Source organism: Typopeltis vanoorti, chromosome 9 (assembly GCF_054136105.1).
Source record: "Typopeltis vanoorti isolate ZY-2024b chromosome 9, IOZ_Tvanoo_1.0, whole genome shotgun sequence".
NCBI lineage: Eukaryota > Metazoa > Arthropoda > Arachnida > Uropygi > Thelyphonidae > Typopeltis > Typopeltis vanoorti.
In genome coordinates, this window is record NC_143557.1 from 75,232,000 (window position 1) to 75,257,711 (window position 25,712).

Here is a 25,712-nt window from a genome sequence, read left to right on the forward strand (position 1 = left end):
TTTCACTTCCAGGTGTATACATAGTTCTCATTAGTAGCTTGTCTTATTTCTGACAAACTAGATCATCTCCCAGCATCTGTTTGGAAATATGAAATATATCTGCTGTCACGCAATTATGATCAGTCAATTTTAGCAGACCATGCTTTGGAAATCCCGCACAGAATGACATGGAAAATAAATTACTATGCTTCACCACAGTAAGTTCAAACATGAAAGATATAAAAAAAAATAAAAATCAGTGGCAGATCTTAAAAATCAATCCAGTCTCAATAAATATGGTTGGTTACAGTTTCTCAAGATATGGAAAACTTAATTCTTAGACCTCCCACACAACAGCTAAAGCTACCCACTAGTGTCTCTCTTGGGACTTTAAGTTCTTAGTGTACTCTCTACCACTTGTTCTTTTTTTGTGTTGTTTGTTTTGCATGCTATAATTCTTATGTTGTATTTATTCCTGATGATCTCTGTGACACTCATGATATTGGAGTTATTAAACAAAAGTTTAATAACCCCAATATCATTTCTAGTGCTGTCTTCATTCCATTAAATAGAAAACAAACAAACAAAATATATATATATATATATATATATATATATATATATATATATCATTCTGAAGATGTTTGCAAACATAGCTGATGTAAAAGCCTATCAACACCTGGCCTATAGATTGGATAGCAGAGGTACTCCTCACTCACTCAGCTAGACTGGTAGAGATATAAAATAAAAAAAGTTTGGAATAATTGGTGGCATTAGGAGAACAACAGATAAGTTTGCTAGAAGGGTAAAGATTTTTAGCTCAAGTATATTCAAATTTTTAAGTAAAGAATGTTCTGCATCTCCATCCATTTCAGTTTGTACAACAATGTTCTACTTGGATATCCTTGAGAGGTACCCTCAGCTTCGGAAATAATCAGATGTCCAACAGTGGCCTGGGATGTAGGGATGGTATCCACACTTTGTTCACTTCATTGGCTATCAACATGATTGGTTCTGAAGTTATGGAATAGCCTTCCTGGAGAAGTCCAGTGCACCTAGCTTCACTGGACTTCTGGTTATTTCTTTAAATTTAAAGCCACTTCTCAAGAGCATCCATTCTGAAAATGATGAACAGGTCGAAGAAGATGTAAGAAAATAGTCCCATAAAAAAACATGAAGAAAGGAAGTGAGATTATATTGAGAAATTAAGTAGGCATAAAACTTTTTAATTTACTTTATTTTTAAAGTTGGTTATATTGTTCATGAATCTTGAAAAACCTAAGGAGATTCTAACTGATTTAAAAAAAAAAAAAAAAAAAAAAAAGGACATACATTAGATTCATTGTTCATCAAGTGCTATCTTGATCATGAATGCTGTCAATTAGGAACTATTCTAATCTGTTTGTGCAGAGTTCCCTCCCTATTGGAAATAAATCACCTGCTGAATACACAGTTGACAGACATAATACATTGACATATACACTTACTGATATATCAGCAGTGCTTCTAAATACCCTTAACGTAACCTCTGAACTTCATTAAACTTCATCCTCAATATAGAAGTTTTCAGATTTCACTAATTCTCTCTTATATCCTCTTTATTTCCTTGTGCTCAATCTTTTTAGGAATGCTTTATTTTACTGTGTTCTTTGGTATGCCACATCAAGCAGTTTTATATCAAAAAGAATAAAAAGAAAGTTTTATTCTTTTGATATCATCAAAAACAATAAAAGATGGTGACAGTATCATGAAGCCATGATGATCCGTGGCACTTTGTGATACTGTCACTATCTTTTATCGTTTTGATGATATCAAAAGTGCAAAGCATTTATTATTTTAATGACATCAAAAGAATAATATCTAGAAGGTTTTCCAAGAAGTACACTGTGGTGGTGCAAGAAAAAAGAAAACAAAACGAAACAAAAATCATTTCACTTAAGTAGTTTGAGACCCAAACTCCAGCTTTATTTTCAGTCTAAACTGAAGCCTGCAACAATCACATAACAGTCAGTAGCAGGACTAAGTCTGGTTTGAAATGGCTTAATGTAGAAAATTTGCTTCTCGCATCTGTAGCAGTTGTGCCTTCTGTTTCTTTGCAAAAGCTTTTGGTCAAAATTTCTGTCCATCTACTTCTCTCTCTCTCTCTCTCACACCACGATGGCAGTATTGCAACATCATCTGAAGATAAAGGTGACCTCCTAGAATCATTCTTGATCTATACCTGAAACATTTCATTGCATGCCTCTTGTAGCCTTCCACTAGAAAGACTTCAGAAGAAGAATCTTGAACAACCTGGATACCACAGAATCCTTCTGGTCCTGATGTTATCCCACCAATTGTGTTCAAAACCAACACCTATAACTTATCATCTTTACACTATATTATACTCGGCTGCCATCCAACCCACAGCATGCAGGCAAGCCCATATTCACCCAGTTGAAATGAAGGAGATGTCCATCATCAAACTATCAGCCTATTGCTCTCACTTCATTGTTGTCTATCATAAGTAATGGAGAAGATTATTCACAGTCATCTTCAACAGCTGGAGAACTGTCAGCTAATCAGTGGTCACAAATATGGATTCTGCTAATCAAGATCCATGGTTTGAAGAAACTTGTGCTAGTGCAATCTTCTAAGCCATCGTTTCTCAAACATGTGGTACATGTACCACTAATGGTACATTATGTTATTTTTGATGGTACAATTTTTACACAAAATATTTAAATAAATGTTCAGAAAAATGTATTTTAATCAATGAATACATTGCAGATGATGAAAAACTGGGGAGAGCAATGCAGAGTTAAGTGAATGTTATGGTCTTACAAGAGGACTTGAATAGATTGCATGAATGGGCAGATAAGTGGAACTGTCAGTTCATTGTTGCAAAGTGTAAGGTTTTGAAATTTGGTAAGCAACGATGGGATATGAAGTATACACTTTGTGGAGAAACTTTAAAGGAAATAGAGGAGATGAGAGATCTAGGAGTGATAATGAACAATTCAGGGCCACATTGCAAAAGTTGTGAAGACGTTACATCGGATAATGGCAATGATGCAGAGGACTCTGACATGACTCTTTGGAATGTGGAGTATGAGGGCAGATTGAGAGAGAGAGAGAATGTAAGTTGCAAAGCCTCATGAATAGGAGGAAGAAGGAGGGGGGGGGGGTATGATTGAGACATTGAGCTAGTCAGGGGTTATCAGGTTAACATGGAAGAGATTTTTCATAGAATGGGTGGGGGGGGGGGGGTAGAACAAGAGGCCATCGCTGGAAACTGTATAAGGAAGGTGTGAACAGAGGAGTGAGGAGAAGGTTCTTTGCATGGAGAGTGGTTGGTGAGTGGAATGCATTGCCTGAGTGTGTTGTGAACACATTGAATCAGTTTAAAGCATGGTTGGATATGCATTGTGTGCAATAGTGTGTACCTCCTGCAATGAGTCTCTGACTCCATGGAGATCAGATGTTAATAGTAATATGCATAGATGACTTTCTCTCACTGATCTCAAGCCATATCGATAGTTTGCTGATGATAGCACTCTCCATTCCTCCTACTTTTATGGACCTTGTCGTGGATCTCAAGCGTCAGGATAATCTACGATCATTGTCCTAAACATAATACATAGGATGATTACAACCTAATAACCTTCAGTGTTTCCAAAACACAATTTTGTATTTTTTTTCTTACAAGCAACTTAATTTTCTTCCCTTGCCTTTTGATGAGGCTTGATTTAACAGTCAAGACCAAATCTCTCTTCTCATGTTGACACCCATAACCTTTCCTGGCACAAATACATTCTATACTTGGCATCCTTTTCACTCAAGATGTTGCTTTTTGTCTGTCCTACTATTAAGTTCTATGCAAATATCAAATCTGCCCAACCTTGGAGTATTGCTTTCACATTTGGGGTAGTCCCCTGAATTCTCTGTGGCAATTTTGTATGAAGCTGTCCAGAAAATCACAGTTCTGTTAATTGGCAATCCTCTCCCTCACTCTTTAGTCATTCTCTCAGATTGTCAGTTTCTGCATTTGTGTATTTTCTTCATATAGTTCCAGTGCAGTTGAGCAAAATTGGCATCCATCAATTCCCCCATCCCCATTTCTACTAAACTCACAATAACATAAGTAACAGCTGCCCATCATCCATTTAAGTTGAATTACTGACCACTGAATTTACTGCTACTCCCATTCATCTTTCATTCTATCAACTTCTGATCTCTGAAACACTTTCCAAGTGAAGTACTTACTGTAAACTACATCCTCAAGTTCTTCAAAAAGATTACTGTTTACTTTTTTCTTGATCCTGCTCACACATGGAATTGATTTGATATATTGTTGAAGTCATTCATCAGAGCATCATTCATATATCCACCTTTCATTGACCAAACATGACAGCTCCATGGCTATGTGCTATTGCCCTGCCATTTACACAAAACAGGAACTTGGATTTATCACTCCATATGAGCTTTCTCAGTCCAGATGTGCTTCCTTTTCCATTTTATTCTGCTTGTTTCAATAGACAGTATTCTTAATGGCTATATGCTATTATACTACATTTTGGGCAGTGTCAGACGTATGTTATGTAATCTCTGGTTGTTCTACAATCATTTGTAACATGTCTGTTATACTTTGATTCTTGCCAAGAGTGTGCCAAGATGATTCAAGAAAAAAAAAATTGGAATATTATAAGTAGTTTAATACCAAACCTCCAGTTGCATTTTGTGTAGAATCTTCTGCTTGAAGAATCAAGTCTTCTGGTCTAACATCAAGGCTATTCTCATACAAATTCTACCCCCCTCCATGTTTCTACCTCTCACTCCATCTCTGGACCCTCTCCAACTATCATACACCCTCCATGGAATCAGTAGACTCATCCTACTATTTCATCTTGACAGCATTAGTGTTTTCTAAGAGGGACCTCCCACGATGAGTCTTGATAGATTTTGTGTTTCCTAGGAATGACCTCCTGCGATGAGTCTTTCGACTCCATGGAGGCTTGAATAATAATAATATTTATCACACTGAATCTTAAAATCCTTAACTCTTCTTGCATTAACAACATATTCTAGTAATGCATTCCATTTGCTGACAATTACTCCATGTAAAAAAATCTACTCCTCACATCCCCCCTTCACCATATTCTTACATAACTTCCAGGGATGGCTTCTGGTTTTTCCCCTCTTGCCTTCTTTTTTTATAATTCCCTCTGGATTAATCTATTAAAATCTTCTCACTGACTTAAATGTCTCTATCTTATCACCTCTTTTCCTCCTATCCGCCAAACTCCATAATCCACATTTCTTCAACCTCTCCATAGCCAGCATTCAGTCCTGATAATGTCTTAGTCACTCATCTCTGGACCCCCCCCCCCCTCTCCAATATTTTCAGATCACATTGCAAACTGAGTGACCAAATCTGAGCACAATAGTCCATGTGTGGTCTGACCAGTGTTTTATACAGTGACATAACCACTTTCTTATACATGTTAGAGTACTTCTTATCATAGCAGCGCTACCGTGTGCAATCTTGTGACATTTGCAATATGTCCTTTAAACTTCAATCTACTGTCAATTATCACTCCAAAAATCTTGAATCTCATCCACTTCCTGCAGTACAGCACTATTAGTATAGTACAGTCTTATATTTCTGTTCAAAATGCAATTTGTCCACGTCAAAAGTCTAATCAATTCTTCCTGAAGGGAATTAACATCAGCAGTGCTATTACTTATAATTCTCCCCAGCTTTGTATCATCAGCAAACAACTGAAGATCCCCACTCAGTACACATGACATATCATTTACAAACAAGTTAAACAGCAGGGCCATGCCACTGGTTACCTTTCTGTTTTGAGACTGCTCCATCATAAACAACTTGCTGGCATGTTCAGAAAGCTCCAATATGGAGTGGTTATATAGGAACCTGGAAAGAAAAAAAAAAAAAAAAAACTATACTGAACCCAGGATTCTATCCTGGGTTCAGTATAGTTTTGTTAGTAAAAGAGAGCACTCATATTTTAGCAATTACTTATTATAAGAGAATGAATGATATGCTAGACATAAGGGCTGAATATCAATCCCCCCCACACACACTTCACAGGTGCAAATTTCCAAATTGCACATGTAAAAGTATATTTGCTTACCTTTAGACTAATAGCTACTATCACCTTTGAACTGATCCCCCTTATGCAGCATTGCACTTAATAAGACAATGCACCATTGTTCAAAACATTTGAACTTGTCTGGAAATTTTTTTATTTATTGCTGTCACCAGGTAACATTGATGTCAGAAAATCTGCATTCTTTCTAGGCACTCTTCAGTTTATGGAATAAGCAAAAGTCACAAGAGGCTAAGTCTAAATACAGAGGATGGTCCAGTTTTATGATTGACTTTATAGCCAGAAACTCATGGCAAAAAATTTGTATCATGTACAGCAGTGGTTCTTAACCTTTTTTTTTTGTCTGCCATCCCCTTTCAACTAGTTGTATATGCCCTAACACTGCCTACTCAATTTTACACTAAGTTTATGACTCAGTAAGATAATTATATTATTAGGCAAACCTAAATTACCATCAACATATTTGTATCAGTCATTAATTTTTAATTAATGACTGATACAAATTAATTTTTACTGAAAAAAGATGTCAACTTACTGTATTTATTAAGCCAATCATTAATGGCTACCCTGAACTTGATGGATCCTGCTAATTTTTCAATATCGGGTTCAATGTTCAAGAAACAAAGTCTCAAGTCTCCTCTTTCACTTATTTGCAAAATCTATTTCGCCGCTTGGCTAACAATTGCCACAAACAAAGCTGAATTCTTTCTCGACCAAGTATGAAGAAGGAAAAGCAACGAGCAGTAATTTTATTTCTTGCCAAAGCTGTGGATATTTGCATGTTTGGCCAGAATCTTTCATACCCACACTCCAAACCTGTATCTAATATTAAAACATCATCTATTATTTGTAGACTTGGGAACTGCAGAAAATCTTATCTTGCAATGCTTTGCTTGTAGAATGTTAATTTGCTGATAAAAGCATTTATAATTCCCTTTGCTTTAATAAGATATATCTTGCTTCCTTACAATTTGATGTTAACCTCATTTAATTTGGTGAAAATATTGGAAAGATATGCGATGTCAACCTTTTCCTTTTTTAGAACATTACACGTTCTCATCACGTGAATTAAGAAATTCCAAACAGTATTGTAGAGTTCATTAAAGCATTGCAGACAGTTTCCATTTGAGAGCCATCTAACTTGAGTGTGAAGCAAAAGACGCTCAAATTCTTCTTCATTTTCATGGCAAAGTTCCCAAGAAATGGAGGTATTCAATGACTGGGCTTTTATTTTATTCACTGCTTTAATAATGTCATCCAAAGTCTTATGTAGTCTACCGCTAAGATGTTTTGCAGCTATGTGCTGTCTATGAAGAATGCAGTGAATTGTAAAGATATTTGGAACTGCTTCTTTTAAATGTGCTATAAATCTGCGGTGATGACCAATTATAGCAGGTGCTCCATCAGTTGCACATGCAATGATATTTATGAGAGGAATGTTTTTTAGCATTAAAAAGTCTTTAACAACCTTGAAAATTGTAGAACCTTTTTATGTTAATTCTCAGTTCAACAAATAGAAACTCTTCAATAATTTCTTCATTAGTATTGCACATATATAATGCACATAGGCCATTAACAAAGCTTTGTTGTCACGTAAAGTTATCTTTGTCTCATCAAGTTGCAAAGAAAATTCTATGGTTTTTAAATCATCCCCAAGTTTTTTTTTCAATGTCCTTTGCCATTTCGTCAATTCTTGCTGATACTGAACTATTGATGAGAGGAATTGATGATGTCATATTAATTTTACATGGGCCAATCATTGAATCTAAAACTTCATTTATAGCCGGTAAGATGAGAATTTCGCCAGTAGTATATGGCTTTCCACATTTGGCAATTATTTTTGTAAGACACAACAAGTGTCCCTTCTGTTGTTGGTTACTTTGTTTTGCAACCAACTCTTTAAGTCGAGAACGATTTTTAAATTTAGCCTTTAACAGTAAAAGTACTTTACATCCTTTTTTGCTTTATTTGGATGCTTTGTTCTTAAATGCTCAATCATTCCTTCGTTTGAGAAGGTTTATTTCACATATTAAGCATTGGTAACTACTCATTATTTATAGATGGAATAACTCCATATTTTAAATATTCACTTGAATATTGATGACACTTTCTTTTTTCACTCATTTTAATAGGCTACATTGCTATAAAATATCAGTGAAGTGTGCCACGCGATACCATAGGCTAGATGTAAACTGCAAACTAGTTTACAATTTCCTAACACCTATTTGTCAGATAGGTGTTAGGAAAAATAGCAGATAATGCTTATAAAAGTATTTCCAGGCATGCAATATTCTGAACAGTTTCCCCAAACATACAGTATAAATAGGGATACCAGATTAAATATGGAATTTTTTGCTTTTATTATATTAGTAGTATTATAACGCTTACCACCTCCCATCAGCATCCCAAGGGGGCACTACCGCCCAGGTTAAGGACCACTAATGTACAGGGTTTGTGGAACCATCTTTGTAAAGTTTTTCTCATACCCAGAATCTTCCTGTTTCTTTGTCTAAATTTAATTCTTCTCTCATTAACTGTACACTTAATTATATGTTGGATCAAATTAATGGATACACTTTTTTTCCCCATATTTTTACATGTTCATTGAGTTTGTGGTCGGCAAGTTCTTTCATCTCTCACGTCATCATAAAACCACTCTTAACATGTCCATAGTTTAATTTGTGCTTTTACCACACTTTACACAAAACTTGACATTAATTCTGTTCTAAATTTCATTCACTCATTTTTCCACCGAAAACAACAAACCTGCATGTGTAAACTCTACCACAGCTTGTTAACTACTACTGACTTGATTGTTTTGATATGACTCAAGGCAGTAGCACAGTCACATAGTTTTGCCTGACTCGCCATGTGTATAATAGTAAAGGTAATTCGAGGACTCAGTTGTTATATGGTTGTGCCTGACTTGCCATATGTGTGATAGTAAAAGACATTCCAAGCATTTAATTGTCACACCTTGTGTATGTACCTAATATATTTTAGTTACATATTCATTCACAAACCTGGTTAATTTATAAGCTTTGGTTATTTTTTATTATTATTATCTGAGACTTCCAAGGAGTCAAGGACTCATTAAAGTGGGGGAGGGCTGTAGATCACCCATTTCAGCTGTTCCACCTTCTCTTCAAATCATTCACGCTAGACAGATTAAATACGGAATTTTTTGCTTTTATTATGTTAGTAGTAGTATAAAGCTTACTGCATCCCCAGGGGGCACTACCTCTACTTCATACTTCAACAGTAACCTATTCCACCTACTTATTGCTCTGAGAGAAAAATCTATCTCTTACCTCTTTCTTTACCATACACAAACTTTACTTCTATGGATGTCCCCTTGTCCTCTTTTCACCTTCCATATAATGAAAAATTTCATCAATTGATATAACACCTTTTTTAGAAGTTCATAGATCTCTATCATATCACCAATGTCATATAGCATATTTACCAATGTCAGCAGTCTGCATGCTTTCAATCTCTCCTCATAATCTACGTTCCATAATCCTGATATCATCTTTGCAGCCTTTTCACAGCTTCTTTATCCCCCCTGAACCCAGGAGACCAAATCTGCACACAGTCCAGGTGCAGTCATATCAAGGTTTTGTGAAGAGGCAAATTGACTACTTAACCTTACTTCAATGTTCATTTGAACATTGCAGTTATCCTTTGAGTTGTATTTGCAACTTTTGCAATGTGACTTTGAACTTTGGTTTCCTATTCACCATAACTCCAAGATTCCTGGTCTCATCAGTTTCTTGTAACACAATCCCATCAGTATAATATACCATTAGAAATCTCTTCATGTCAGAGTGCATGACTTTACTCTTACTAACATTGATTTGACAGCCATTTGCTCACTGATCTAGCTTATTCAGATCATTCTCTCTCTCTCTCTCTCTCTCTCTCTCTCTCTCTCTCTCTCTCTCTCTCTCTCTCTCTCTCTCTCTCTCACACACACACACACTGAGGTCTAACTCTTAAGTCTTGAATTACTACAATGAAAAATGTTAGTTTTTTAAAAGCATTCAAAATCAACATAGCTTTCAATAAAATGAAACTCTTCGATCTGCATACACATTTAACTAACTCTTTTAATGGGTGTTCTGAATTCTGATTGACTCCAAAACATTGGCTGATGGATGGAGCATTGACATTGTGATATGACAGCAACTGAGAAAACATTCAAAAACATTTAGGCTATTTTAGAATCATCAGAAAGAATTTATATTTATTGGAGGGGGGGGGAAATTATAATTCCTTCAATAGGTGCATTAAGTAAAAATGCAAGTTATTTATGGCATAAAATATTATAGAATCAGCTAATTTACCTAAATGAAACTGACGATTAAACTGAAGCTCCTCTTTGGATGTTTTATACCCAACTAAAAATTCTCACTCATCACAAACAGAAGGAGTGTATTTTTCAAGCTCTATGTGCATGTAACCTTTTTAACAAGTACTGGTCTCTTTATGCCCCAGGTTGCCACATAGCTTAGTGTCTTCCTTAACTCCAGTGTACCACAGTACCTATATATGCTATCTAAAATAGTTGCACATACATCACCATGAAACCACTTTTCAATGTAACTTAAATTTTCAGGTTTTGATTATGGTATACAGTAGCGAACAAATTAATCTGGACAAGCTGAATTTTTGTGAAGTTTTTTGGTTTTACTTCACTATTTTGGTTTATTAATAGCATTGTGTGTTTTTAATAGGTTAAAAAAGTTGACATTTGTAGTGTTTTATTCATTTTGTATAGATATAAAATTGATACATCTCCAAGAAAGCATTTAAAAATATGTATTCTTTTTCAGCACACATCCATGATTCAAAGATTGCCAGTGAGCGTGGCATTGGTTTGGGTACTGCTAATGTGATTTTAAAGAGGTTTAGGTAGACAGGTAGCTTTTCTCCTGACAAAAAAGGAAAATGTGGGCAAATAAAAGGAAAATTACACTTAAGATCATTTACTAGTTAGGAAAAACAAAATGAATCCAAGATTGTCTGCTGTAGACTTAAATAGAGACTTGGCAGCTAGTAGGATTAATGTTTCTGACATAACAGTCTGTCACAGATTGTTGGAAGCAAGGAGGACTGCCCACAGACCAAAAATGAAACAACTGTTGACGAAGGCTATTATAAAAAAAAAAAAAAAAAGCTCCAAAAGCGCTCAAAGATTGGACTGTTGAGAAGTGGAAGATCATCATATTTTCCAATGAGAGCCATTTCTTCATCCAAGGATACCCTATATTTGTAATTCAGTGGCTGAGAACACTTCTACTGCATATCATCAACAAGCTGCTAAACACCCAGCTAAAAAAGATGTTCTGGGTTTGTTTTACACATGACGGTCCAGGATCACTTGTGCTTGTTGACAGTATGATGAAAAGTGACCAATACATAAAACTGTTGGAGAAAAGAGTGGTCTCAGATTCAGAAAGACAAAGAACTCATCTTCTATCAGAATCTTGCTCCATGCCACACTTCAGAAACATGAAAGAGTTTCTCAAAAATCACAACATCCCATTGCTTCAGTGGCCAGGTAACTCTCCTGACATTAAACCGAATAGAAAATTTGTGGACCATAATGAAAACGAGACTTCGAAAATTAAATTGTGATACAAAGGATAACTTAATAGATTATAATCCATTATAAAAATATAGTTTCAAGATGCCAAAATAAGAAAAATGTGTTCTGTTGGTAGAGTCCATGCCTAAGCGAATTAGTGAGCTTATTAGAACCGTGAAAGAGTTCCTCAAAAATCACATCTAATTGCTTCAGTAGCCAGGTAACTCTCCTGACGTTAAACCGAATAGAAAATTTGTGGACCATAATGAAAAGAGACTTGGAAAATTAAATTGTGATACAAAGGATAACTTAATACATTATAATTCATTATAAAAATATAGTTTCAAGATGCCAAAATAAGAAAAAAACGTGTTCTATGGTGGTAGAGTCCATGCCTAAGCAAATTAGTGAACTTATTAGAACCAGAGGAGCACACATAAATTATTAGGTAAAGTTGGAGTTTATCTAAATCTAAATGAAATAGCAAAAAGATTTAAAATGAAAATCTCTGAAACAAAAGCTATGGCAATGTGTGGAAACACCATTCAAAAAGTCAAAATTATGCTTAATAAAATAATAGAACAAGTTACAGAATTCAAATACTTTGGAAATATAATCTCACAATACAATACTGATTCACAATTGGAAGCAAGACTACAAATTTACAACAGAATGAATGGTATAATTAAAAGAAATTTTCGAAAACAAATGACTTAAAGAAATGCAATTAAGATTACATAATATGACCTCTAAACCATCTCTCAAATTTGGAAGTGAAACATGGATTCTAAAACAAAGACTGGAAGCAGCACAGATGAAGTTTCTAAGACCTCAAACTTTGTACTTATTTTCTTGCGAAATTAAAATTTTCCTTTAAAATGTGAGTTTTTTTTTATTAATATGTTTACAATACATAATTTATAACTAAATTTAAAAATTAATTTTATTGAGGTTATACCGCATAGTTTCCATCTCAAATTCATTTATTAGATTTTGTTATCTATGTGATAAATGAACTTAATTTTGTCATGTATTAGGCGACTGAACTGTCAGGGAGTAATGGTCAGTAGTGTATTATATCCTAATCTTGGTAAAAATAAATTTAACTTTTGCATTATAGTAGTTTTTAATACCAATATTATGACTTCAGTATTTTTTTACTAGCTCATAAAATTTTGAAAATTTCCAGCTTTAGATATATATCACTTCTATAAGTAAAGAAGTATCTTTTTTTTTTTTTTTTTTTTTTTTATAAAAACAGAAAGCTATAGATTTGGTGACTAAAGCGACAGAAGAGGATAAAAACAAAAATTATGAAGAGGCCTTGAGGCTATATGAACATGGTGTTGAATATTTTTTGCATGCAATTAAATGTAAGTATTAATAATATTATCATCATAACTAGTTCTTCATGCAGTAAAAAATCATAGGAGATTCACCCTTAAGAAAGAAAATATATCGAATAATGACATATGATTAATTTGGACATTTACTAAATGATGTTATTTGCAAATACCAATAACATTGAACAACAATAAGTCAAATAATACTATTAAAAGCAAAGTTACTTGACCATACTAATCAGCCAATTATAAATAAATCTGCTAACACCTTTTATTCTGCAAAGGGAGTGGTGTGGCCTTTGAAGACTGGTGAACATCCACTCTCCATCGTTAACATCACTCACAGCTGGTCTATGACCATCAATGATTTTTATTGGTATCCGGAGAGGAGAGGAGAGCAGAACTACTGCCATCTTATGATCCCTCACACCATATATTATTGTCTGAAAAAATAGTGAATTCAATGCGTTCCATTCTTTCTGAAGTTTCTGAGGAGGAGAGTAAGGCAGACAACTGCTCTTTTTCTAGCTGTTTTTTTTTTCTTCCCAGTCAGTTCACAAGTAAGTTGATATGTTAAACACAAGAAAGTCACGTTTTTCTCTACTGCCTGTGTCACATTATAGACTAATTTGGGAACCAGCTGAAAAAAAAAAAAAGGCCTAGATAAGTTACTGTAGTCATCAACTAGAATCAAACTTATAATGGTCTTTTTTCTGGTGGTTTAGTGATATAGAAGGAAACACCATTTCCACAGTGCTGTATAGGCCCCCCTCTCCTCACCCGATTATTGTGTTTTCAAATGTTATTTGTTATTGACCTGGAACATTAGTTTCTTAAATTCTGGATTTTTTTTGTTTTTTTTCTCCTCTCCCTTTCTACTGGAAATGTATATCTCATTAATTTGGCAATCTTCTCTCACTTTGTCATTTCATATCTTTTTCATTTTACAGGTTTCCCATTCCTTTTAATTGCTTAGCCTTCAGAATATTAGCAGCATTTTACTAGTTTAAGCATTGGTAATTGTTAAAAAAAATTCACATTGCAGGGTTGAATAGATAATTATATATTTGAAGTATACAATATGTGAAAAATCTATCATTTGTTGTTATTATAATTTTCATAAGTTGAGAAACATTAGAATTACACTGAATATTCACATGAATTTGGAGTTGCCCTTTGAAGATTTATTAACAAAAGTGAGAGGGAGTTAGTTAACCTTCTAAGACACTTCTTACTATAGCAATCCACCTAGATCTCGATCTTCTTCTAGGTCTTTTTCCAACCATCCAGGCAAAAAAAAAAAAAAAAAAGAACTTGTTTTGCTAACCTTTCTCTCCCATTTTTACAATCTTCCCCACCTTGCTCTCAAATCCTGCTCACATTTGTGGTCGTGAACCTAAAACCTCTAAACATTTCTGATGCTGTTCAGAAGAGAGCAGTTCAGTTGATCGACTCTTCTCTTAGATTCTCTTCGCCCATTGTCTCATACACAGTTTCCACATTCTCTTCTACAGATATTTTCATGGGCATTGCTTGTAGAACCAGCATCCATTATGCCACCCCCATTTGTGCTAAACCTACAGACAACACAAATAACAGCTGCCCAACATCCATTTACAGTTGAACTGCTCTTGCCAAACCAGCTACTCCTGGTCATCTTTTATTTTACCTCGATTGTGTGGAACAGCCTTTCCCATGAAGTATTTTTCTCAAGAGTTACAACTTCCAGCTCTTTAAGAGGAATATCGACTGATTACTTTGCTCTTGATTCCTGTACACATGGCATTTATTTGCTATAAGCCTTGCACCTTCTCATGTATGACACTGACATACATACCTACAGCCAGTTGGTTAGAAAGTGGATACACTATCTAAATTTTCAAAAATGTTCTCAGTAGCAGTAGTTCTTGTACCATTTTAAGTCCATTAATTTGACATATTTTCTGAAGTCTCCTTCAATATGCAAAGAGAAATGGAAGTTTTCTCATTACTTTTATATTGCAAAACTGCTTTTAAGTTTGTTTTTAGAAGTATTCACAAACAACTACCTGTATTTTGGTTTCTAAACTTCATTCATTTCTGTAAATATGCTTCATGTATCACAGATGACCTCTTTAGAGAAATCATCGAATTCCTGACATGTACCCAATCTATTCCATTCTGTATCCTGATATTAGATATAATACAGGATATTATGATACTACATGAAAAGTTACATCACTACTAACTTCTGATCAACAATTTTCCTTCAAATTAAAATGTTATCTATCAAAACTCCAATATTATCAGATCTTCTATTTCTGTCTTCTAAAATACTTTTTACTCTATAATCCATTTAGATTTTGGTCTTTTTCCTGCCAGCTTGGCAAAGAACACTTGCTTCGCTGATCTTTCCTCTTCCATTCTGTTTAAGTGACCATGCCATCTGAGATTAGCTCTGCTAACAGATTCCTTAATGCTAACAATGTCAAGTTCTTTCCTAATATCTTCATTTTTAATATGATACTGCCATTGATGCCATATGTTTATTCTCGTAATCTTTCGCAGAACTCTCATATCTGTAATCTCTGAGTCTCCAATCTCTGAGCTCTCAGATCCATAAGTTAAAATTGGTTTGAACACTAGCTTGTATACAGCCTAATTTAGTGTTTTAACTAATTTCTTTCTTCCATATAAATTTATTCAGCTGACTTCCTACCATACCAACTTTACTAATTCCATTGTCTATTTCCATATACCATCGTCACTAAAAATATGCAATAGCTGAAATGTTTTACTTGTTCTCTAGGTTCACCATTCAGGATAGTTTGATATTTTCATGTTTCTGCCTATTTTTATAGTCTTTTTATTGCTGATTTTCATACCAAATTTATTGCAATAATTATTCAATTTACTCAGGGAATTTTATACTGAATTTAATCAGAAGCATAACATCATCTGCATAAAGTAAAGAATCTAAGATTAGCATCAGTAATTTTGATATCAGATTTAATACCTTTTCCTTCATAATGTGATCCATATAGATGATGAATAAGAGTGGTAATAATGTACACCCTTCTTTCACACCTGATTTAACATAAAATCATTTCATGTATCTACTTCAGTTCTAATTGCTGACTTAAAACTTAAAGAAACACTTAAGTATTGCTTGGTATAATGTCCTGTTGCCACCATATAACTGTAACATTTTGAATAGTTCTCCTCTTGGCACCTTGACATATGCCTCTTTCAAATCTATGAAACTTACAAATACAGATATTTGTTCTCGTTGAAAGGCTTAGACATTAGTTATGCATTTTTTACTAAGTAATTTAAGGAAATTACAATGTCAACTAGGATATACATTAAAATAAATTTTAATATACTTCAATATTTCGGCAACGTCACATTGCCATTTTCAAGAAATTTAAGAACAAGATGTGCATGCAGGCACAACAAACAGTAAATGAGGAAGAAGCACTAAGCTATTATTTCTCCTAAAGTCCTGATGGTGTCCCCTAGCGGGCAATGTTGGTATTCTTGGCGATTGGGCTGAAGGTCTTTTAATGTAGGTTTCCCAAATTTGAGGCAGTCTCATGCAGCCAAATTTGTTGAGGTTTGGATTGTTTCTTAGGGCTGAAGCTGATTCCATGAAAAGCCTTTCATATTTGTATTTACTATGGTGTACTATCGTGGCTTTCTTCCACTGTATTCTATGGCAGGTATCCAACACATGGTCAGCAAGACCAGAGTGGCTGTATTGGTGAAACGGGATGTAGTCCTTGTGTTCTGAACTTCTGATATTGGCTGTCCTGCCTGTTTGGTCAAAGTAGGACAGCTTACAACTGCAAGAGACCTGGTATACACCAGGTAGGTCTAGGGGAGGGGGGGGGGTTGGTCTTTAGTAGAGCGGATAAGGGATGCTAATTTTTTATATGGTCTGTAACAAGAAGTTAAGTCACGTTTTTTTAGGATTTTTGTAATTTTTTCTGAGGTGCCTCGGATATAGGGTATGGTGATGGATTTAGAGTAATCCTTGTTGTGAGGGGGTGGGGGGTTGTGGTTTACTGGTTTCAATATTTTTGGGATTTTTTTGGAGGGGGTAGCCATTGGCTGAGAAAGTGTTGAGAATGTGGTTTAGTTCTGTGGTTAGGGCATTGTCATTTGAACAGATAAGTTTTATTTTAATGTATATCCTAGTTGATGTAATTTCCTTAAATTACTTAGTAAAAAATCCAAAACCAACGTCTAAGCCTTTCCACGAGAATTACGATAATCCACGGAGATGATATCGCACGTAAAGCACGCCATTACGGTAAAATGAAGTTAAAGCTATCAAGACAACTGAATCGTCTCGCCTTCCTAAAACGCTGCCGGGATAACCAGGTAATTCCTAACTGTGTGAAATTCAAGCACTGTTTCTCTTCACAAAAGGCTCTTCGTATTTATGACTGTGCCAGCCAAGCCTTACTCAGAGAACAAATTGCAGCGACTCCCCATTTCCTGAATGATGCTAACTTAGCTATACAGGCACTCGAAGATGATCTTTCAAGCACCTTAAGCCACAAAATTTGGTCTATTTTATACAACATCTCATGCACTGCAGCGGAGAAAGAATTTAAAAAAGTACGAGATCGACACATCAAAAAATTTGAAATTTTAAAAAAGAACTCGATCTCAAAACCACAACTTCCTACCGAAACGGTAGTCAACCTTTCGTCATTTAGCGTAAAACCTGAAGCACTCGACGCTCTCACACGTGGCCACAACTTCGCCATCGCGCCCAGAAGAACACCTGCTGAAGATATTATGATAAGAATTGAACGCTGGATACAACACCTTCCAAACTACGTCACCAACGATATTAGACTGGATGTAGCTTGTGTTCTGACCAAAGCTAAACCACCAAAAGCAAATATGCCCAGTAAGGAAATTAAATCTCTATTGGAATTAAAGAAAAACAAGAAAATATTAATCACCAAAACTGATAAAGGGAACGCAACAGTATTGATTAACCAAAAGGATTACACAGGTAAGCTGAAAGCTTTATTGTTAGATCAGGCTACTTACCTCCCTATCGTGTACAATCCCACCAACTCACAAATTAGAAAACTCCACAGGCTCCTTAAGAAGGTCACTTCTTGGCCTGTGGAAATCACTAACAAATTAAAACCCTTTAACTCCATACTCCCCCCCCCCCTGTATTTATAGACTCCCAAAAATACATAAGGAAAATGTGCCATTACGTCCCATAGTGGATGGCATTCATTCCCCCACATACAAACTAGCTAAACATTTGGCCAAAGCTCTCTCTCACACTATACTGGCAACATACCTTCACACATAAAAAAAACTCAGCCCACTTCAAAGCCAGCATAGAAAACCTTACACTCAAACATACTGACTTAATGGTCAGTTTTGATGTCTCCTCATTATTCACAAATGTCCCACTCAAGGAAACCTTAGAGCTCATCCAAGCTAAATTTCCTCCCGATATCACAGCCCTTTTTCAGTTCACAATGAACTCGGGCTATTTTGTTTGGCAAGGAAAATTCTACAAACAAATAGAGGGGGCAGCCATGGGTTCTCCACTCTCCCCACCCTTGGCCAACTTTTACATGGAGACTTTTGAAGAGAAAGTCTTAAACTCTGCCCTACAAAAACCAACCATTTGGCTTCGCTATGTTGATGATGTGTTCGCTATTTGGCCACATGGCTCCGATGCACTCCTCTCCTTCCTAACACACATAAACAACCAACACCCCAGAATCAAATTCGCCCTTGAAGAGGAAAAAAACAACTGCCTTCCTTTCTTAGACACACTAGTCACTTGCCAGCCTGATGGAACCTTGGTTTTCTCGGTCTATAGAAAACCCACCCATACAGGCAGATACATTCACCAACAATCCCACCACCCCTCCTCGCAATAATATGGAGTCATTAAGACACTACACAACAGGGCTAAACTTATCTGTTGAAATGACAATGCCATAACAACAGAACTAAACCACATTCTCAACACTTTCTCAGCCAATGGCTACCCCCCCCCCCCAAAAAAAAAAATCCAAAAAATATTGAAACCAGTAAACCACAACCCCCCCCCCCCCCCAACAAGGATTATTCTAAATCCATCACCATACCCTATATCTGAGACACCTTGGAAAAAATTACAAAAATCCTAAAAAACATGACTTAACTTCTTGTTACAGACCATATAAAAAATTAGCATCCCTTATCCGCTCTACTAAAGACCAACCCCCCCCCCCTCCCCTAGACCTACCTGGTGTATACCGGGTCCCTTGCAGCTATAAGCTGTCCTACTTTGGCCAAACAGGCAGGACAGCCAATATCAGAATTTCAGAACACGAGGACTACATCCCGTTTCACCAATACAGCCACTCTGGTCTTGCTGACCATGTGTTGGATACCTGCCATAGAATACGGTGGAAGAAAGCCACGATAGTACACTGTAGTAAATACAAATATGAAAGGCTTTTCATGGAATCAGCTTCAGCCCTAAGAAATGATCCAAACCTCAACAAATTTGGCTGCATGAGACTTCCTCAAATTTGGGAAACCTACATCAGAAGACCTTCAGTCCAATCGCCCAAGAATACCAACACTGCATGCACGTGTCTTGTTCTTAAGTTTCTTGAAAATGGCAATGTGACGTTGCCGAAATATTGAAGTATATTAAAATTTATTTTAATGTATATCCTAGTTGACATTGTAATTTCCTTAAATTACTTAGTAAAAAAAACAGATATTTGTTATATTCCATTATTTCTTAATTGTTTGTCTTAAAATGAAATTCTGATTCTGGCAACTTCCATCTGGTCTAAATCCAGCTTTATACTTGCATAAACTTTTATAAATCTTATCAGGAATACTTAGTAGGGAAATACCTCTGTAATTCTCAAATTTAGTTTTAGTTCATTTTTTGTATATGGGCAGTATGAGAGCTCTGCTCCAATTATTCAGAATTCAACCATATGTCCAGGCCTTTTTGAATTATGTAGTGTAACCACTGTGAAAGTTTATACCTCCATACTTGAGCATTTCTGGTCAAATATCATTCTACTCAACTGCCTTTCCATTTCAAGTTTTTAATTTGCATTCTTAATTTGCATGCCTGTTGAGTGTTTTCTGTCACCATGCTGCCACTTCTTGTTTCATTTAGTAATCTTTCAAAGTAATTACTGCATGTATCAAGGATATCTTCAGTTTTCATGTCACCTTTATCATCTCTGATTCCTTTTACAGTACTCTTTTTCTCTGTTTCTAATCTCTTTCAGTAGCTTCCAGAATATTTTGCCACCTTCCTGATATTTGATTTTTATGTTTTTACCAGTTTTCCCATGAATTTTATTTAGCTAGTTTTACACAGTGCTTCACTTTCTTATATTTTTCTCAGTATTTTCTAAGAACACAAGCTGACTTACTTGCTAGAACTTTCAATATGCTTTCTTCTTTTCCTTTTCACTGCGTCTTTAACTTCCTGAGTCCACCATAGAATTTTGATTTTTCTGTTCTTGCAGAACTTATGCATGTCTCTCTGGCTGAATCAATCAAGGTTTTCTCTAAGGTTTGCTACTGATTTCAAATGCTTTCCATTTTTTTTTTTTTTTTTTGAATAATGTTTGTGGATTTGAGTCTACACTTCACTTATGAAAACAGCTCAACTTTGATTTTTTTAAAAAAACTTTCTTACACACTTCTTTTCAATAAGAAATTCAGTTTTATCCTGCTTAAGACTAAATGGTAATCATTTTCAGTTGCAAATCTTTTCTATACTCTTGTGTCCTGAACCAGTGGTAAAACATTGCTATCAACAATAACATAGTCGATGAGACTTTTCTTATTTCTTGTATCTTCTCTCCATGTGAATTTGTGCACATTTATATGTGGAATATGTATTAGTAATAACTAGTTAGTTTGCTAAAGAGCTTTTTGCTAAAAGAGCAAAAACTCTTTAGCAAAGAGCTTTTTTTGCTCTTTTCTTCAAATTTTTCCAAACCATTTCTATATGTATGGTGATCAGGGGCGGCTCGTGCATAGGCACTGCAGAACTGCAATACCCCCAATTTTTCTCGATATATATATATATATATTTATTAATTTATTTCTATTTGCTTGTAATATTTAATTTTATCAACAATGTTATACAATTCTCTTGTATAAAAAATAATAAAAATCCATCTTGTAGCACTAAGAAGAGCAAAAGGCACTAGCAGCACTGCATTTACCACAGTGTCATTGCTACGCACGTAATAGTGAGATGCGAGCTATTAGCGTAATGCGGCACTGTCCGTTGCACAGTTCCACTGTTGTTTATATGCAGTTTGCTCCAGTAGTAGAGTGTTCGTAGTGCTTGTCGTGTTTACTCCGTCTCTTTAAATATTTGGACATTACAATTAAAGGATTTAATTGTAATGTCCAAAAATTGTAAATCCATTCCTTTAATTACAATTAAATGATGGATTTTATTTTTAAGTAATTTTGAATTATACCAAACTAATAATTTTATCGATGATAAACAATATTTTTTCACGTTTAAATTTTTTTTAAAAATTTTTACCATAATTTTGATTTTTTTTATCTAAACACATGTACACTGTACTTACAGTGTGTATGTATATTTCAAAAGTTGTGTAAAACTCACTGTAGCTTAAAAATGCCAAAGCGCTTTACATCGATTTTTACAGAGGTCAAGTCCCATGAGAATGTTACAAAAAATAACCTTGTTTGTCTCTATATATTTTATGCTAGATATTATTGTAAATAACCCTATGAGAATTAACTGTATTTACTCCTTTAACAAGAATATTTTAGAATGTCAAAAACAAAGGCAATGCTTTGCCACCGGAACTTTGTATAATAGCTCTATATGGGGCCATAAGAAAGTTGTTTATGATTTTAGTGTATGAGAAAGTTGCTTACGAGCTCTGCGCATAAACACCTTCAAAGTCAGTGCCTGAGAGATCTGAAAGGTTCAGACAAGTTTCTGCTGCCTGACAAAATACGATGAAAGGAATGCATGGAGGAGAAGAAAGAACGGGTCGGTCTTAAAAGAAGATCAAGGAATTGTGCCAAATTCTTCGGGGGTTACAACCTTTCGTGCAAGGTCCCAGAGAAGGTGTAATCAAAAGGGACTGAGCCGAACATCGAGGGAAGCCAGTCGGCGGCAGTTACAGTCAGTAACTGCCCCGATACTTCTATCAGAGGTAGAAGTATCGGGAGTAGGATCCAGAGGACCGGATGTTATGGCGAGCCCACACCAGAGGAGAAAATGGGGAATGATGAGAGAACAGCTGATGTAAATACCCAAAGCAGTTTCGCTTGGAAGTCCTTTTGCCACAGGAGATCAACCTCTTGCCGGAACTATTCGAGTACCGCAGGTTGCAGTCCACAGCCCACCAATTTCCGACAAGATACTGCTGATGCAAGACACTCCTGAAGGAAGCCCAAGACCTGAGATGAAAGAAAAGCCATAGAGACTATAGTGCAAGACTTTTGATTGAATGTGCGATACAGAGCCTCTGTAAGGTTTTTTTTTTTTTTTTTTTTTTTTTTTTTTTTTTTTTTTTTTTGTACATTTCCTTTTATAATCTAGGAGATATGTTTCAGATGGACTGATAAGAATTAGTTTAATAAAAATAAAAAGTGTTCATAAGAGAGTCATTTGGAATGATTGGCATAAGATTTGTGAAATAACTTGGCATAGTTAGCTAACCTCTTTGTGGGTAAATCAGAGTTTTCACTAATTTGATTTAATAAGCAGAGAAATAATTGAGTAATTGTATTGTATAGTTAATTAGTATTGAAAAGGGAAAGTTTGTTTCTTTATGCTGAAAGTCTAACGGATAGGTAGAGAGAGTAACCTCCCTATCGTTTAATTAATGTACTTCGATATTAATGTAAATAAATGTGTTTTATTTATATGTCAATAGAGTGCTGCCTGATTCTTTAAATTACAATGCACTGTTCCTTAATAAACTCAGACTTGTGAGTGGGAAACAACTAAGGCATATCAAGCATGGTTTAAGTACTTGTGAAACCACGGCTGTTTACGTAAACTTTATGGAAGGAATTTATGCTAGTGAGAGAGATCTACCGGATGCATTACTGAGTCTTATGCCGATATAGAAATACTAGTGCCGCAGCAGTCATAACAAATAAATTTTCCAGTGTTCATAGGCATGTGACTAATAAATACGAAAGGTGGATAAACATAGTATGCAATAGAATAAGTAAGAAAGGTTATGAAAGCAAAAGTGTACTGCTAATTAGAATAAAGATATTACAAAAAAAAAAAATGCATTAGACATTATTCATTACAAAGGCGCAGTAATCAAGCAGGCTTATAAACAGCTACTGTTTACACTTGCAGCAACCCACAATTTCAAGCCACGAGCTGCCACTGATGGTGATCATTTCCTACTCTGCTGTTTGGATCTCCAACAAGGACCAACATTTCCTTTTTTGATTTGTCAGTTACTTTCTTTAATGCCACAAATAAGTCTCATTGTCCAATTCTCCATTCTGATATTTGCCCACATTACTTCACTTGATATTGCCTGCCATTCAAGGAGATCCTCATATTTAGTGTTGAATACTATAGCTACTATTTCTTTTCCCTGATTATTATTGCCTAATATAACAGTTTGTATTTGTTGCTTAAAAAGATCTGACCTATTTTTGTCTTCTTTGTTTTGGTAAGGTGGTTTGGTAACACCTATTAGGGTGATCTGTTACTTATCCAATTCTTTTATAGTAGCAGATTTTTTCATAGGATCAGAAATCAAATCACAGTATAGTTTGGATTTAATTCTTTATCTAAACATGAACAAACAAAAGTTTACACATGAAGTTATCTTCACTGATATGTTGCATCAAATTGCCTTAATATTCCATAATGCACTGCAAATCCCTCCCATTGTATATTATTCATACTGACTGGTTTATGATTTTCATATTTATTGAGGTGAAAAAGTGAAGATAAATTCATCATTGGTCTAGAGTAACATAGGAAGATGAGCGAGGCTGATAATATTAGACACTGAATTTTTAAACATTGTTTTACATATTTCTTTGGATGCTTGTAAGAGAGTTTTCAACGCTATTCGTAACTGTTATATAGAAATTTAATTTACTAGTCAACCACTCTATCAGTCATTCTAGTAACATTACAGACAACAAGCAGAAATTGGTATTAAATTTATTGGGCCGTCCTCTTACCTAGGAAAAGATCTCAGTTTTAGCCAAAGGTCTAGAATATGCCATGTCTCCAAGTAACTTATCTATTATGGACTTTTTTTTCATCTTATAGACAGAGACTTATGTCGTTTTCAATTACCGCTGATTTTTTTCAAAGCAAAACTACCACCTTCTAACCTAATTTTATCATTACACTGGCAGACAAGGGCAAAGCAGTAGTCATACAAGATAAAAGATATTTTAAAAAAATTTCCGTAATGCTATGTGATTTTTCTACTTATTATCCTCTCTCATCTGATCCAACTTTTAGCCAAGTTAATAAAGTCAATAAATTGATAATATTTCCAGTTGGGATGAAGAATGCAAGAAAAAACTAAAAATTTTTCATGTTCATCTACCTAGATACAATTAATAATTACTATATACAGTTATATGGCCTTTCCAAGATTCATAAACCAGGTGTTCCATTAAAACCAGTAGTAGACTGTATTGGCTGTCCTACACATATAAAGTTTCTAAATACTTATCTACTTTATTATTTTCATTTACTGGAAAATCTACTTCTCACGTCAAGGACTTCTCTAGATTTTAAAATAAAAGTTTGTAATCTACATTTAGAACTTTCAGATCCTATTAATTTACTTAAACAAGATTTTCCTCTTGATATCATCAAACTGTTTGACTTTGTAATCCACTCTGGTTATTTCAGTGTACAAGACAAATTATACCAACAAGTTGAAGGAACAGCCATGGGTAGTCCTTGAAAATGACTACATGGAACATTTTGAAGATCATTTCCTTAAAAATGTTTTTCCTAAACCTAATTATCTGTTTTTCGAAAAGAAACTCATATTTTTATGAAAAATGGATTTAATGAATCTTTTATTAAAATAGCCTTTTAACACCTTTAAAGAACTGCTCTCTTAGAGTTTTCCAAATAAGATATCCAAATGATATCTTCTAGACCTCTTGAAGATATCATTTGGATTCTACTCTCTTGTATTAAAGGGATTTCTGCACTTATAGCTAAAGTTCTAAAACCTCTTAATATTGTAGTGTCCTTTTGTTCTGTCAGGAAGCTTTCTACCTTCCTTTCTTCACCTAAAGAAAAGCTTACTCCACTCAATCTTCCAGATCCCACTCCTGTGGTTTGTCTTACTTTAGACAGTTTGCAGATCTACAGCTATCCATTGTGAGGAACGTACATCTTGCATTCTTTACCATGAACCAGAATAGTCTGGACTAACATAACATGCTATCTTGACCAAACAGAGGTTTTTTGGAAGAAAACTAAGCTTTTTACATAGAAGTAGATTCCTCATTAAGCGCTTATATAAAGAGAGTTGAGTATATAACACCATTCTACACCACCAAACTTAAACATATCTGATAGCCTTTGGTTATTTCTTTTATTGGAAATATTATATCACTTTTATGCAAATTTCTGATTATAAAAAACTACAGTAATATCATAATTGGGAATTTTACTCA

At 34.9% G+C, this 25,712-nt stretch overlaps 1 protein-coding gene across 1 annotated transcript in view; it reads left to right on the plus strand.

Moving 5' to 3' along the window:
* The window catches only part of Vps4 (vacuolar protein sorting 4), a 216,813-nt gene that overhangs the window by 14,607 nt on the left and 176,494 nt on the right, over positions 1 to 25,712 (plus strand). The window contains exon 2 of the mRNA XM_090398397.1: positions 12,944 to 13,055. Coding sequence (XP_090254523.1) covers positions 12,944 to 13,055 — 112 coding nt within the window. The remainder of the gene's footprint in view (positions 1 to 12,943; positions 13,056 to 25,712) is intronic.